Genomic DNA, 14,130 nt, shown 5'->3' on the forward strand with positions numbered 1-14,130 from the left:
TTGCATCAAGTCAGCAAGATTTGGATGCTCCTAGAAGTGTTCCTAATGGATTCGACACCACGGAGAGAGAGAAAGACAGAGAGAGATGCTGGAAATGCCAACGCCGAGGGCTATGAACTTCCTGCAATTTTACAGATAGACATACGCGTCTAATGTGCAGACATGTAATGTGGTGTAAAAGTGGTGCCCCGTAACAACACATCACATGATGACATGGATCGCCACGACAACACGGAATGACAATAAGCAAAAGCACCAGCGACATGAAACGCATGTGCTTGCCACATACAGGCGTTCCTCTTTTTCCCTCTTGTGTTATACTTGTCAGCAGGTGGAAGCGCTTGTGCTTAATGTGTCTCAGTTCCTTCAAGGAAAAAATGTTTTTTTTTCCCACACTCCTTTAACTGAGCTAATGTAGAGACTGAAAGACGGCCTCTCCATATCTCTCTCTGCTTGTTTGCGTGTTAGCGGAGAGCGTGTCCAGGGATTTAAGACTTTGAAGCCTCGAGTGGTCATTCAAGGGATTGCAACCTGTTGCATAGATAGATAGATAGATAGATAGATAGATAGATAGATAGATAGATAGATAGATAGATAGATAGATAGATAGATAGATAGATAGATAGATAGATTCTTCTTAAGGTAACAGCACTTAACACGTGTTTACAGTAAGTGCTGGTAGAGCTTCTTGTTGCTAAGCGACAATTACAAATTGATTTGAGGGGAGTCAGTCTTTTACTAAAGTTGAAATATTTATCACTTTTAGCATTTGCCATCGGGGGTTGAGCTCCAGCACCACTATGCACTGCGAAGTTTTACATTCAGTGAGATCATCACATCACAGAAGATGATGATGATGATGTACGCCACACCTACAAAAAAAAATAAAATGAATAAAAGCTGATCCTGGATCCGTTTTCACATGGAACCAAACAGGTGGAGATGACGGTGAAGGAGGTGAAGTAGTGAGGTTAAAAAATAAAAAATAAAAAAAAGAATGCCATAAATAGCATCATAGCATCATCAACACACTTGGAATTGGACTCTTTTTAGTCTGGCAGTGGTCGTGATTATATGGAGGGTGTCCACTTCAATAATGTTACGTATTACCCACTGACAGACTCTGTTGCGTCACCCTGAGGATTTCTGAAGAACAGTTTTGAGGTGGAGTGGAACTGAGCTGGGTGAGGCCTAGGTAGATAGTTAGAGCCATGGCCTATGGGTTTACATATTTATTTAGTTTAAACTGGTGACTTAAGAGGTAAAAAATGTTATTGTACCAGGCTGCAAATGTTTATTTCTCATTTAAACTTGACCATTTTAAACTGAAGGTTCATTGGGAGTAACTTGCTTTTGGTGCCAGCCTCGTGTGGCTATTTTTGGGACTACAGTTGCAACTTGATTTTACATCAAATGTCGTGACAGATTCGAAGTCCGTGCCTCCTCTGTCTCTCTTTCTCTTTCTGCTCCAGGGGAAATTCATTGATGATTATCTTGTCTTGCAGAGTTGCTTTTTCATCTTTCTGTGACCCGCTCTCTCTCTCTCATTCGTCCATTCCATCCATCCCTCTCACGGACATTTGAGGCCTTATCAGCAAACTATGTGTTCAGACTTATAGTTCCATTTGGTTTCCATACACAGAGAAAAGATTTGTTAAAAGACACAGGTTATGTTAGCAGAGACAGGCACACAGAGAAGGTGAGACTGGTTGTTACGGACAACAAAAAGCCTGGGCTAGATTGAGAAAAAAAAAGGGTAAGGATGATAAGATGAAAAAAAAAGAAGAAGAGGGGGAGTTGACAGAGATATAATAGGTCAAGGTTTAAAAATAAAAGTCTAATTATTGATAAACTTATTATATTTTCATTAATGTAGAATGCATTAATCGGCTAATCACATATCATTTAAGTTTAGTGTTTTCTTTGGGCTGTCTTGTTTTGGTGTCAGACTTGGACTCCAGAGTGAAATCTGCTTGCAGCATTGAGCCATGTCAATGAAGGGAATAGTCAACACACAAAGAGGGAACTGTTAATGGGCACACAAAAGTGCTACTAACAGACCTTTACATTTATAGATACGCTTCAAAACATCAAGGGGAAACTAGGAAGAGGTTTTGGAATATGTGAATACAGTTTAATGTAAAAACCTTTAACGTACAGGTCCGAGTGTCTGGCCATAAAAACTATGCAGGATAAGACGTGTTAGAACGGTGACTTAGATTTAGCCAAACTGACAACAGTAGCAGGGACGCCTCTCACAGCGCTTATAATTGATATTTCTCCGTGCCAAGCTGTGAACTAAACTACTTGATCAGACAGAAGTGTTTTTATTCCAAAAGTCATGACTATACTGGTGTTACTGGGCTTGATTTGAGCTCCAGGTAGAAATTGAATCTTTCAAAATGTGGTTAAAGTTGCAATGCGGAAGTAATTTTCTCTGAAATTATCTGGCAATTTGAGATGTGCAACTGATTAATATCTGATCTTTCGGCGTGCTATATTACACATGCAATTACCTTTCGATACGCATTGACTTTGTCTTGGTAAATTATGCATTACAAGTGCCTAAGGATGTGGTTGGTAATAATTGTCTGTTTTTCATTTGAAAGATGCAACCCTTTGATGTAACTAGACCTGGCAACCAAATGTTTCCATTTTATACACTGGATATAATGGAAAATCATTTTGCACATATAACAGGTGTCACGGTTAATCTCCTCCCTGATACCTGCTGTGAGACTGATCTTTTTATGTACATATGGATCAAAACAAAGTAAGGGAGAAATAAAGACATTAGCAGAAAGACCTGCACGCACGTGTGAGGGCATACACATACCACAAAAAAAAAAAAAAACTTCCAATCAATCCTGAGGCAACAAACACATATAGGGTCCCAGCAGATGTGAAACGGAACAAAGGCAAGCAAAATAAATAAATAAATAAAGACAAAGTACTTCCTGGACTAAGGTCTAATGGCTGTCAGGTTTACCGCTTTCAACACACACACGCTCACACACACACACACACAGACACCAAGACGATGTACAGTGCACACAGAGAGATTAAGATAAAAGTGAAAGACACACGGACTCGCACGCTCAGGGGAGTTGGTGTGTATATCCTGTCCCTCGAGTTTGTCTTTGATATTTAGAGTTCATGATTCATAGATGAACTGTTATACAAGCGTAATGGAACACTCCGTCTTCGTGCGTGTGCGTGTGTATGGGCATCCTCAAAAGGTCAGGCTAAGCATTCGTGTCGCTTTTCAACAGGCACACAGACACCGGAAGAGTCTCGGATACTGTGCTGAACGCCCAGCGTGGTGCCTATACATGGTATAAGACACCCAGCGACAGAGCCTGACACGAACGCGCAGCTCTCATTATGGAAATTACAAGACATTACGAGAGAGATAAATACACATGAATACACGACTATAGGACACACGTATACTGTGCATTATACTCTAGCCCCAAGTGACGGAGGACGACCTAGACAGCGGCTCTGGGCTGTGAGCCAAAGCTCGCCCACACAGAGCTATTAACATGAACAGTTATTCTCATAAATCAGACGCAGACCTCACCCATAGACGGAAATTTGTTGGATGTACAGTATATCAACGTTTGATCAACAGGACAGTTCGCCAGCTCTATTTCATAGGGATACTGCGTGACTGACGCTTCCCTCAGACCACGAAAAAGCAACCTCTTCCTGATCTCACATGACTACAGGACATTGGAAATGATCAACTAGAACCGTCACCACAGTGTGATCATCCTTCTGCTCCATCTATGTCATTAGTCACCACCATCAACTGGAGCCGGATATTTTTCAAATAAATGAAGCGGAATTTCTAAACAATAAATGATAAAGGAAATCAGAAATATCCATCCTCATTTCATACAACATACCGTGGCTCTGGTTTCTTACACAGGAACAGTTCAGTCACAGGCACACTCACACGTTTTCTTACCTTCGTATACAGCTTTGAAGCCCTGTGCACTCACTGCGAAGTCCGTGGTAAACCACAAGGCCAATATGGATCCGCTGCTGACTATAGGGGAAGGCAGCATGAATCCCGACAACCTGCGAACCAGGAAGAAATGCTCAAAAATACATTTTTGAAAAAAACACAGCGAGACAGCAAGCGTCTGAAAGCAAATAATGAGGCAACACGGTCCTGAAAGCTTTAAACACATACATCATCAGCACACGGCGCTGGAACACAGTCGTGCTCAGCGGCGACTGCATGTACAGTATGTTATGGTTAAACTGAACCCATTAAAACCCATGCTGTTCTTCGCCTCTACTTTTTGTCCAACTGTGTAACTGTGTAGGTTTTCTCCTTCATTCAGAAACAGATTGAATGGAATGACTTTTTCCCACTAAATCTCTGATGCGCCGCTGAGCCACAATGCACAAGATCAGCTATTCATGACAACCATGAAACGATGGATCGGCCCCTCTGGACTGAGAACAAATTGGCGACACAAATCAAGGATTGGATGTATTTTGGATGGTGAATAAAGGTGAATTTCTCATGTTGTGTCTTCTACAGTACTTCCTAGTACTCACCATTAAAAACAGAGAAAATGGACAGCTGCTTTTTCATATTGAGAAGAGCCAGTGGAAGTAATTGGGGATGGTTATCTTATCTAAACGTCTCTCCGTGGAGATGTTGTGGATACAGTGCATCTGACTGGAAGGAGACCTCAAGGCAGATCAATAACTCACTATAGGGACTAATCTGGCTCTAGGAGCTCTTGGGCTTTTCTCGGCAGAAGCAGAGGACCATGGATGATGGTAAGGACAGATGATACATTTATCAAATTTGTAACTAATACATTTAACGTCTCATTAAACATCACATTTAACATTTGTTTGTTTTCCTGTAGTTATTCTGTTCAGATATTTCTGTTTAAGCAGAACAGAAAATCACACAAGTGTCAAGTGTTGATATGTCCAAGTGAGGATGACAAATTGGGACACAATCAGCACACCTTGATCGCAATGCAATGGGAAAATAAAGACAGACGCTAAAACAGGATTCAAGTGTTAATGTAATCAAAGCAGAGACAATAATCCTGAGCTCTGTATTCATTTTATACAGTTCATATTTCATCATCTGAAAGGTCAGCCAGTTACACAGGGAGGTGGGCGCACGAGACAGAAGAAAATAAAAGTGAACCAGTGGAAAAGAAAGCAGCAAACACCAGAACAGAGGCTTAAAGAAGAGGGAGTAAAGGTGGATGGACAAAAAAACAACAACAACAACAAAAAAAAAAAACAAAACAATGAAAGCCATTTAAACGACTGAGCAAATGGAGGACAGTGAAAAAAATCATAATTTTAATTCTCTGGCCTCAGAGCAAGGGCACAAAGGACAGACGGGAACGGATGAAGGGAGCATACTAAAAGCAACAAACAGAAAGAGAGATGAGGGTCAGAAACTACACAAGAGGAAATGGAGGAAAGATGGAAGCAAGGGGAAAGGGGGGTGTGATGAGACCGGGGAAGTGTGAAGCCAGGAATAAGAGTATGGTTTTCTTCCTGTAGGTGTAAATAAGATTTTTACTTCGCTTTACCACAGCAGAGTCTGGCACCTCCATTGTGGTGTACAATCTATGCACAGACGCCTGTGATTTTGTGACTGAACATCCAGGTCCGTGTGGCTGGTCTAATTAAATGTAATACACCATTTATACCAGTACCAGGCTACTGTAATAGTTTATTGCTATTCTCTGTGAGTAAGAAAAATACAATTAATATACTGTACAAAATTTAAAGGACCAGCTTGTATGATAAAGTGACAACTAGTGGTGAAAGCTGCAGAGTGTAACCATCCGATTACCCACCATCACAGCTTCCCTTCCACTACAACGTTAAAACACGACTTTCCTTTCTGTCCGTATTTAGCATTTTCTCCCTATGCCTGCTTGGGTTTCCTCCTGATGCTCCAGCCTCCATCCCAAATTCCATGCTTGTGAGATTGATTGGTAATTCTCAATTGGCCTTAGGTTGGCATATCAGCTTGAATGGTTGTTTGTCTTCTGCGTTAGCGCTGTGATACAACAGTGACCTGTACAAAGTGAACCCCGCCTCTCGCCCAATGACAGCTGGGACCTGTGACCCTCCAGGATAAGCTGATAGATAACGAATAAATGAGGGAATGAAAAATGGCGAGTGAGTTTATGTTGTGGACCATTGATGTCACAGCACCAGACAAATACATTTTTATCCCTAAATCCCCAGTGGTTTCTACAGACTGACGACCATAAGAGACTAACATAATGTTTACTAGTTACTGTGATAAATGTTCTGGTGCCATTTGATGTTGATTTTCTTTTCTCGTACTAAACATAAGTTAAATTCCTCTCATTTAACCCATCTGTTCCTTCACTTTCAGCTTTTTGGTATGACCTATACATGTATCTTTTAGAATTGTGCGTATTGCGTGTGATTGGCGTTTCCTTCGCGGGCAGCATGAAATCATTGACTTCTTCAGGCCGTGCGCTGCGTTTTTCTGCGCTCTCTCTATTTTTCTCCTCCAGAAAGAGAATTCCCTGGTCACAGGCTCCAATAAATCACCTCAGTGGCCCGCGGGGGACGGCAGTTGCATTCTCACATGAATATTTCGCTACTCAACAAATAAGATGTGAACAAAGTGAAATGGGTATAGCTACAGTAATTATCGCATGCCCGCTTTACTCCTCCATTTTTAATTTCACGGCCACGTGAACTTTCAAGGGCACGTTGCTCTGGGCCAAGGTTAATGTTTGCCACTGGTCAAAGATTCAGAGAGGAGCTGGATACACACGTGACTATTATTGATCAAGGAGGTACAGGCTCTGATACCAAACCACCATGACTGAAAACGGCTGACAAAGATACATATTTAGCTCAAACAGGTTAATTAATAAAACTGTGTATTGATTGGAAATATACTGTATGTCGCATTCCAATGTGAAACCCTATAAATCATTAGACACAGCTCATAATATATAGTTTTGCCACAGAACATTGCATAAATCCAGACACGTGCATTATCGTTCCCTTTCTCCGTCCATCTGTCACTTGGAATAAAATGGTGTTGTGATTTGTGTCTTAAATGGAGGATTGACCAGGCAAATGAGAATTCAGGTGTGTCTGCGCGCATACGAACACACACCCGCACGCACTCGCACACACACTATTGTTAGTTCGTCTGTCAGTCAGTCAGGTAATGAGCAGTAATCGTCTGGCTGTCACTGCACTGATGGACCAGCATGATTCCATATCCCCATCTAGATTCGGTTTCTACCTTCGTGTGTGTGTGTGTGTGTGTGTGTGTGTGTGTGTGTGTGTGTGTGTGTGTGTGCGCCCCTCACTCTGTCTCTCCCCACCCTTTCCACTCCCTCTTTCCGTCTCGCTCTCCGTTCCAATCAAGCAAACACACTGATCCTACGGCTGTTTGACATTTATATAAAAATAAGCGAGCTGGGTTTAGAATATTTGACTGTTTATCCAGCCGGTCAACTCCCCACCCAGTCAACCAGCTTATGTAATCAGACAGCCACTCAGTGATTTCAGCCAGCCGGTCTTTACAGTCAACCAACCAACCAGCCGGCCAGCCTCTGTGCCTTTTCTGTTGCCTCGTCCATCTGTCCGACTACCCATCTGTATCGGCCTGTTTCAGTCTATCTCTCGACCCGCCTGCCAGTCTATCAGGCTGTCAGCACAACATACTCTTCTTATTCTAAGACTAGGTTTCAGACTGGATAGTGTGTTAATAAGGCATACTATAGTGTTGGGAAAATAGCATCAGTACATTCATTACCGCCATACAGCTTGATCACTCCTCCGCAGAATACAGAGAGAAAATAACCTTGGGAAAAGAAAAAAAAAAATTCAATTTCAATTGAGACGCAGCAAATCTTTTCAAAGGAGTGTGAGAAGTTCCCTTGAATAAAGTGACAGATAAGATGTACAGCTCATATTATCTTATTCCCATCTTGGAATTTGAGACAATCTTTTCTGAATATATTTGCCATCAAGTCATCAAGCTCCTGCCTTGCTGGATGAAATTGAAGTATTGAAATTAACCAGTGACGCTACAGTATACCTGTTCAAGCTGGAACATCTGAAGGAATAAAGATTTAATGGCACAAAGGTGAAAAGAAAGAGGCACAGACAGATTTTGAGCTTTTATTCAAATGAGCGAGGCCAATAACGTTGTCGGTATTTTGAAGAAAAAAAAACGAGAAAATCCACTAAGAACCGATGTCTAAGAACAAGGTTAGTTTCCTTTTCAAAACTGCTCCTCTATCGCAGAAGCGACAGCGTCAGAACATTTATCATCAAAAATAGCAGGTGTCTTTAGAAACGCGTTTATAGCACATGTGCACAGAATGCATCCCTGTGTGCCGTTAAAATAGAGCCGGATCACCCGGTTACATTTTAGAAATGGTCTTCACAGATGGGATTATGAAGTTGTCTTTTGACGGTTCATTGTCACACACAGTGATAATTTACTTTACTGGAGGGGTCATCTGAGAGTTTATAGTAAAACGTCTTCAAATTAATCTGATTAAATGTTTCATTTATTTATTTTTTAATCCGTACATACACATCTATGTCCAATACTATGACCTTTAGGATGTCCTTGCAGTCTTCTGGTAAATTTGGCTTACAACTGGTCCACCAAGCAGAAAATTTCAGTAACTCTTAGGCTTTTAGAGTTGCTTCAGACTGCGTTCTGAAGCGCTCTGTACTTCAGTCGGCCAGCTCAGGTGGAATAGATTATATGCGAATGCGGAAAATATACAGCACTGATGTTTGGCATCTAAGCTCTGACCTAGTCACTCCCCACAAGGAAGCACCGAGCTTTCAGTGCGGCTTCTAAATGCTACGTGAGTCACACGAGTGAAGCGGACGAAGGCAAGCAGCAAATGAGTGACAAACGCAGTGAATTCTTTGGTACAGTCCATGATTAAAGGTGTTCAATGGGTATACGTTGCGGTTGCTGGGAGTAGGTCGGGTGAAATGAGTGGTTGACCTCTTTCAACCGCGCTGACTTTCATTTCGATTCAAGGAAATAAAGAGTAAGGAAGAAGTAAATGAACCAACATCAAAACACCGATGCATTACATTGTAAGTAAAGCCCTTTACTTACTCTCTATACCACACAGCTATAACTGTTATTGCCATAAGGTTTGTACTAAAAATATATCTTTTTATTTGCCATACAGCGTTTCAGGTTGCCTGCGGAATCAATCCTGCAAAGAATATGTGAAAAATGAAACATTAAATGGCCTGAAGAGGCAGCTGACCTTCATGCTGCTGGTGTCATTCGTTTATACTATTTACTACTGCGCCCTTATATAACGCCTTATGAAACTATCAATAACTGAATGCTGTCCCCTCTTCCCCTTGTGGATTGGTGTTATATATAAATCCACTGGTGCTGGCTGGGACTGACTTTTCCTAGGGGTCTCTTGCACTGTTTTCTAGCGATGGCAGCGACAACAAAATGTCAGTCGCACCTTAACAAAACCAAGTCAGTGCTGTTAGCCGCCTGCAACAAAAGAATGTCGTCGCTAAAATTGCAGAAGGTTAAATCCCGACAAGTGAAATGAAGAAGAATTCTGTGCATCTATTTACACACTTGCATGTTTTGGCGGTGCACCAGTTGTTGGGTATTACCAATAGCAGGATTGCCCATTTTTTCCCCCAATTTTCTAAGAGATAAATGGTGTGTTAACTTGTTAACCTGCACTATACATTTTAATTAGACCGCGTGTTAACACTACGGGCCAATCGATTGGCCACCAAGGAACTTAGAACGAGGATAAACACCAAGCCCTGGGTTGTTTTTGTCTAGCAATATTTGATGGTTAGTGATTCATTTAATTATGGATACGCTGCATTCAAAATGTCTTATTTCTATGTATTACTATTTTATTATTTAGTAATTGTTTTATACAGACACATCTCTGGCTTCTCTGGTTGGGTGTGTGCAGCATTTGAGTGTTTGACCTGTTACAGTAATAATTATGGCAATTTTTGTTAAAATAAACAAAAGCAAAATTTGAGGTTTACACAATATAGACTCAGTTACATCCATGGCGGCTGGAGCTACATGAGCGATACGAGGTCCTTTCATATGATGTAGAAAAACATCACAGTCCGTGGCAAAATATGAACCATTCCCTACCAAGAAGATCTGTCTTTTTTGAGAGATAGCAGCAATTTATATCTTTGGTTCCTCGTATATCTACCAGCTGTGACATCTAGAAAAACAGTCTATCACTTAAAAACCAGAGACAAGACCAATGTAAACTCATAAAACAAATGTTACTATTTTCTACCACCGTCCTCCAGAGCGCTTGGCTTCAACTTGCCAACACTAGATACAGCCCACACTTGTACAGTAGATGTATGTCCCCGGCTGAAACTATTTGTTTCAACCCGTCATTCTGGGCCGTAATCCATTTTTTAAGATTGTCTAGTGGAACACTAGTCCATCAGTGACACAACACAGCTCGGGGTAAATGGGTAGACAAGAAGCACTTGTTGTGGAAAAGACAGAGACTAAGCACCTCGGAGAGAGAATGAAAGGCAGCGAGCAGATGATTGAAGAAATCTTGAAAAGAAGTGATTCCATTAAAAACTACAAATAGCCTAATTTTTCAGCAGAGAAAGATTTTTTTTTTTAAGAACACGACTGCAAAATAGAAATGACAGACAGCAGGGAGTGAGAATGTGTTGTTAGGAGACCTATTTTTAAAATATATTCTTGGCTGTGATTCCTGCATAAACAGTAGTTTTGGGAAGAACATTAAAAAAAACACAGTTTGGCATAAATCTGGATACATCAAAACTTTCTGTCTCCATGTGTTGCCAGATTAAAAATAAAGCGGGAGATTGGCCCTAGGCAAGATTTATTTTTTTTGTTTGTTTTTTTTGTTATCAACACACATTACTTGTTACTGAAATGCTTGTTTAAGAACTGATCTGATTATACACACAGTTTAGGAACTCCTGTTGTACTTGCACACTTCCCGTTTTGTTCTCAGGTAAGGTCAACATTTAAGAAAGTCCTAGACCACAAGTAGTGACACAATTCAGAATGAAAAAGATTTACCAAAAATTCCAATTTGACCTTTTACTGCACAGAGTGAGAAAAAAATGTAAGAGAAACATAAGAAAGTATTTGTGCATACCTTCTGCAAATACTTCTTAAACGGTTCTTTTGAAGAATGGGTTTTAAAAGCATTAACGAGGTGTTAAAAGCTCCTTGTTTTAGAAGAGAAGAGAAGAGAAGAGAAGAGAAGAGAAGAGAAGAGAAGAGAAGAGAAGAGAAGAGAAGAGAAGAGAAGAGAAGAGAAGAGAAGAGAAGAGAAGAGAAGAGAAGCTTTAAATAGAGATTTGTTTTCACAGGTTGTGAGCCGTCATGTGGAGAGATAGTCAGATGAACAGATCTTATTTTGAAGAGCAATTACAGTTCTTTTGCCTCTGGGAATGTAGGTTACCCACTGAGATATCTAAATGCACTGACACACACACACACGCACAAACACAGCAAGCGAGAGGTGCACGCAACATCACACGGATCTACGTGGCAGCACTGCGGCGGTGTTCTGGGGAGTCGAGTGCCTTGCTCAAGGGTACTTTGACGGTGGGTGGGACTGCATGTAGTGATGAGAGAGTGAGAACCCCGCTGGGTCTCTGGTGTCCTCAAGCAACTCCTCGCTGCGTAATCCCCTCACATTCAAACCAGGGACCCCACCCAACCCCACTGTGTCTGTCAAGCCGTCTGTCTGTGACAGCTGGTGTGTGCGCGCGCATGTGTGCGCATGTTTTGTACATGTTAGTACGTGCGCGCAGGCGTGTAACTAACCCAGTCAATACACATCACTTTCAACAATTGCATCACTCATCAGTGTCTATGTTGGAACAAACGGGGCGATTAACAAGACAGTACGATTTAAGGGAAAGTGATTCATTGTTAATATTTATATTAACTATCTCTGTCTGTCTGTCTGAATTTAAAAACAAAGTCAAAACTACATAGATAAAAAAAGATAACTCACTTTGAACTGAATCCATATGCCAATATTAAGTTTGAAAATTAGCCACAGATTTGGTGTTTGCTGAGCTGATAAAGTGTTGGGGAACTTAAGAGCAGATGTAATGATGTAATGCAGACGTCAAACACTAGAGTATTTCCAGCAGCTTTCTGTGATTTGCAGTATGGTAATTAGCTGAGGAAATTATTCTATACGAGTCTTTCTCAGTGACACACAGTTACAGTGTGGGTACAAATTACCTTCCCCTTGAATTCAATAAATTCTTAGGGAAGCTATTGCTGCCTCAGTACCTTTTGTTCCTTGACTAACAATTCACACGGATTATTTCATTTATATTGCAGAAATAGCCCGTATTAAAAAATGTGAATTGCTTTGCAATTTTTGTGAAAAGTCACCATATTTTATGTCACAATAGGTACAAAAAGCTCCACAAAATCCCAGTGGGGCCAATTTGTCTGAGCCATGGTAAGGAACCGGAGCTTTGAGTAGGCAGCTGGCATGCAGCCACATCTCACTGGGTTGTAGACCTGTGTTTTTCTAACTGTGAATCTGGTCCCAACATGGGCCACTGTTTGCTTCAAGTGAGCCTTTGGAAGATGACGTTGTACGGGACGTGAATATCAGGATTAGAGTTGTGAAAGGAGGCCCTGTGATGAAAGCGCAGATTTGGTTCCAGACGACGAGGGACGAGGGAGCGCATCAATTCAAAAGCCCATAAAGAGAGAAGCTATTTTTGCTTGAAAAATTTGCGTTGTCGTAAAAAGCGAGTGCATTGTCCAGTAATCACAACAAAACACATTTCACAGGTATTGAAAGTTGGCTCAGTTCTGCTTTTGCCAAACAAACATCCCAGTGCCAGTCCGTGGAAAACGCTCCAAACCCTTTTAAAATTTCAAATCATCAGCAGCGGCGTAAACTGCCTTTTAGAAAAGTCCATTCTGCCTAGCAGCAGCAGCAGCAGTAGCATCAGCAAGGGTTTGTGGGTATCCAGACTGCTGGCTTCTGGCCAAGTCTCCGAGTCCTTCAGACTAAAGTACTTTCTCTTTTTGTCTCACACACAACCATGCGCGGCCTTGTTTTTGTTTTTCGTCTAATGCCCATCACACACCTACCACCTCCTGGTCCTCATAAAATGTTGCGCTGTCACAAACAACTTATCTACGTAATGTGCATCTGCCAGACCGGATTTTGACATGACAACACGCAGCAGTTAATATATAATGGCTGAAAGCTCTATGAATCGTTACCCAGGAAGTGAAATGCTCATATGTAGGTGTCTACATATGTGTATCCTGTGATGACCCTTAAGCACCAGAGAAAACTGAGAGCTAAAGCACAAAACCTACGCTGAATACAAAAATGGATTTGCTATTCATGTTCATGTTCAATTCATGTTTATTCATTTGCGCTTTTGCATCTGTTTGGTCTTTTTAGGCCAGATTAACTTCATGATCAAGAAAACATGGCCATTCCACAGGGCACGTACAGCATTTATGCTAATGTACTGTATTGTGCTCGTTTGAGAAACACTGGAGGAATCAGGTCCGCGAACGCGTTTGCGTAAACATTTTTATAGGAGACACATAAAAGTACTCGCATCTCTCAAGGCCTTTCCAGTCAGCTCCATGCCATGCTTTTTTTTCTTTCTTTTGTAAATTAGCCATATGACTGATCTATGAGCGTCTCAAATAAAAACCCACATAGTGCATGGAAGTGGTTCACATGAAAAAAACTCAACTGGCTCAAAGCCTGACATTGGCTCTTTTCCATTAATAATGTGGGACACTTGGAACAAAAACAAAAAAATCTAAAAGTTGTGAATGTGAGTTATGGGTATGTGCCAAACACAAGGGCTCCTGGCAAATCTGCTTATCCATTTGAGAATAACAATGCAAATAAATAATGAAATGATCACGACTGTGGAGCTGCATCTCCCGTTGTGTCTCAGAGAAGGAAATGCCCCAAAAACATGTGTGGTGTTGTTTAGTGCACCACTACTTTATTGAAGCAGCAAACAGCTGGTGGTGGTGATTATATGTGGTATCAACAAAAATAATAAGAA

The 14,130-nt window shown here is 41.2% G+C and overlaps 1 protein-coding gene across 1 annotated transcript in view; it reads right to left on the minus strand.

Annotated features, from left to right (window-relative positions):
- The window catches only part of LOC125005839 (CUB and sushi domain-containing protein 1-like), a 372,481-nt gene that overhangs the window by 238,259 nt on the left and 120,092 nt on the right, over positions 1-14,130 (minus strand). The window contains exon 3 of the mRNA XM_047581471.1: positions 3,974-4,086. Within this exon, the coding sequence (XP_047437427.1) occupies positions 3,974-4,086 (113 nt within the window). The remainder of the gene's footprint in view (positions 1-3,973; positions 4,087-14,130) is intronic.

This window comes from Mugil cephalus, chromosome 3 (assembly GCF_022458985.1).
Source record: "Mugil cephalus isolate CIBA_MC_2020 chromosome 3, CIBA_Mcephalus_1.1, whole genome shotgun sequence".
In the NCBI taxonomy this organism is placed as follows: domain Eukaryota; kingdom Metazoa; phylum Chordata; class Actinopteri; order Mugiliformes; family Mugilidae; genus Mugil; species Mugil cephalus.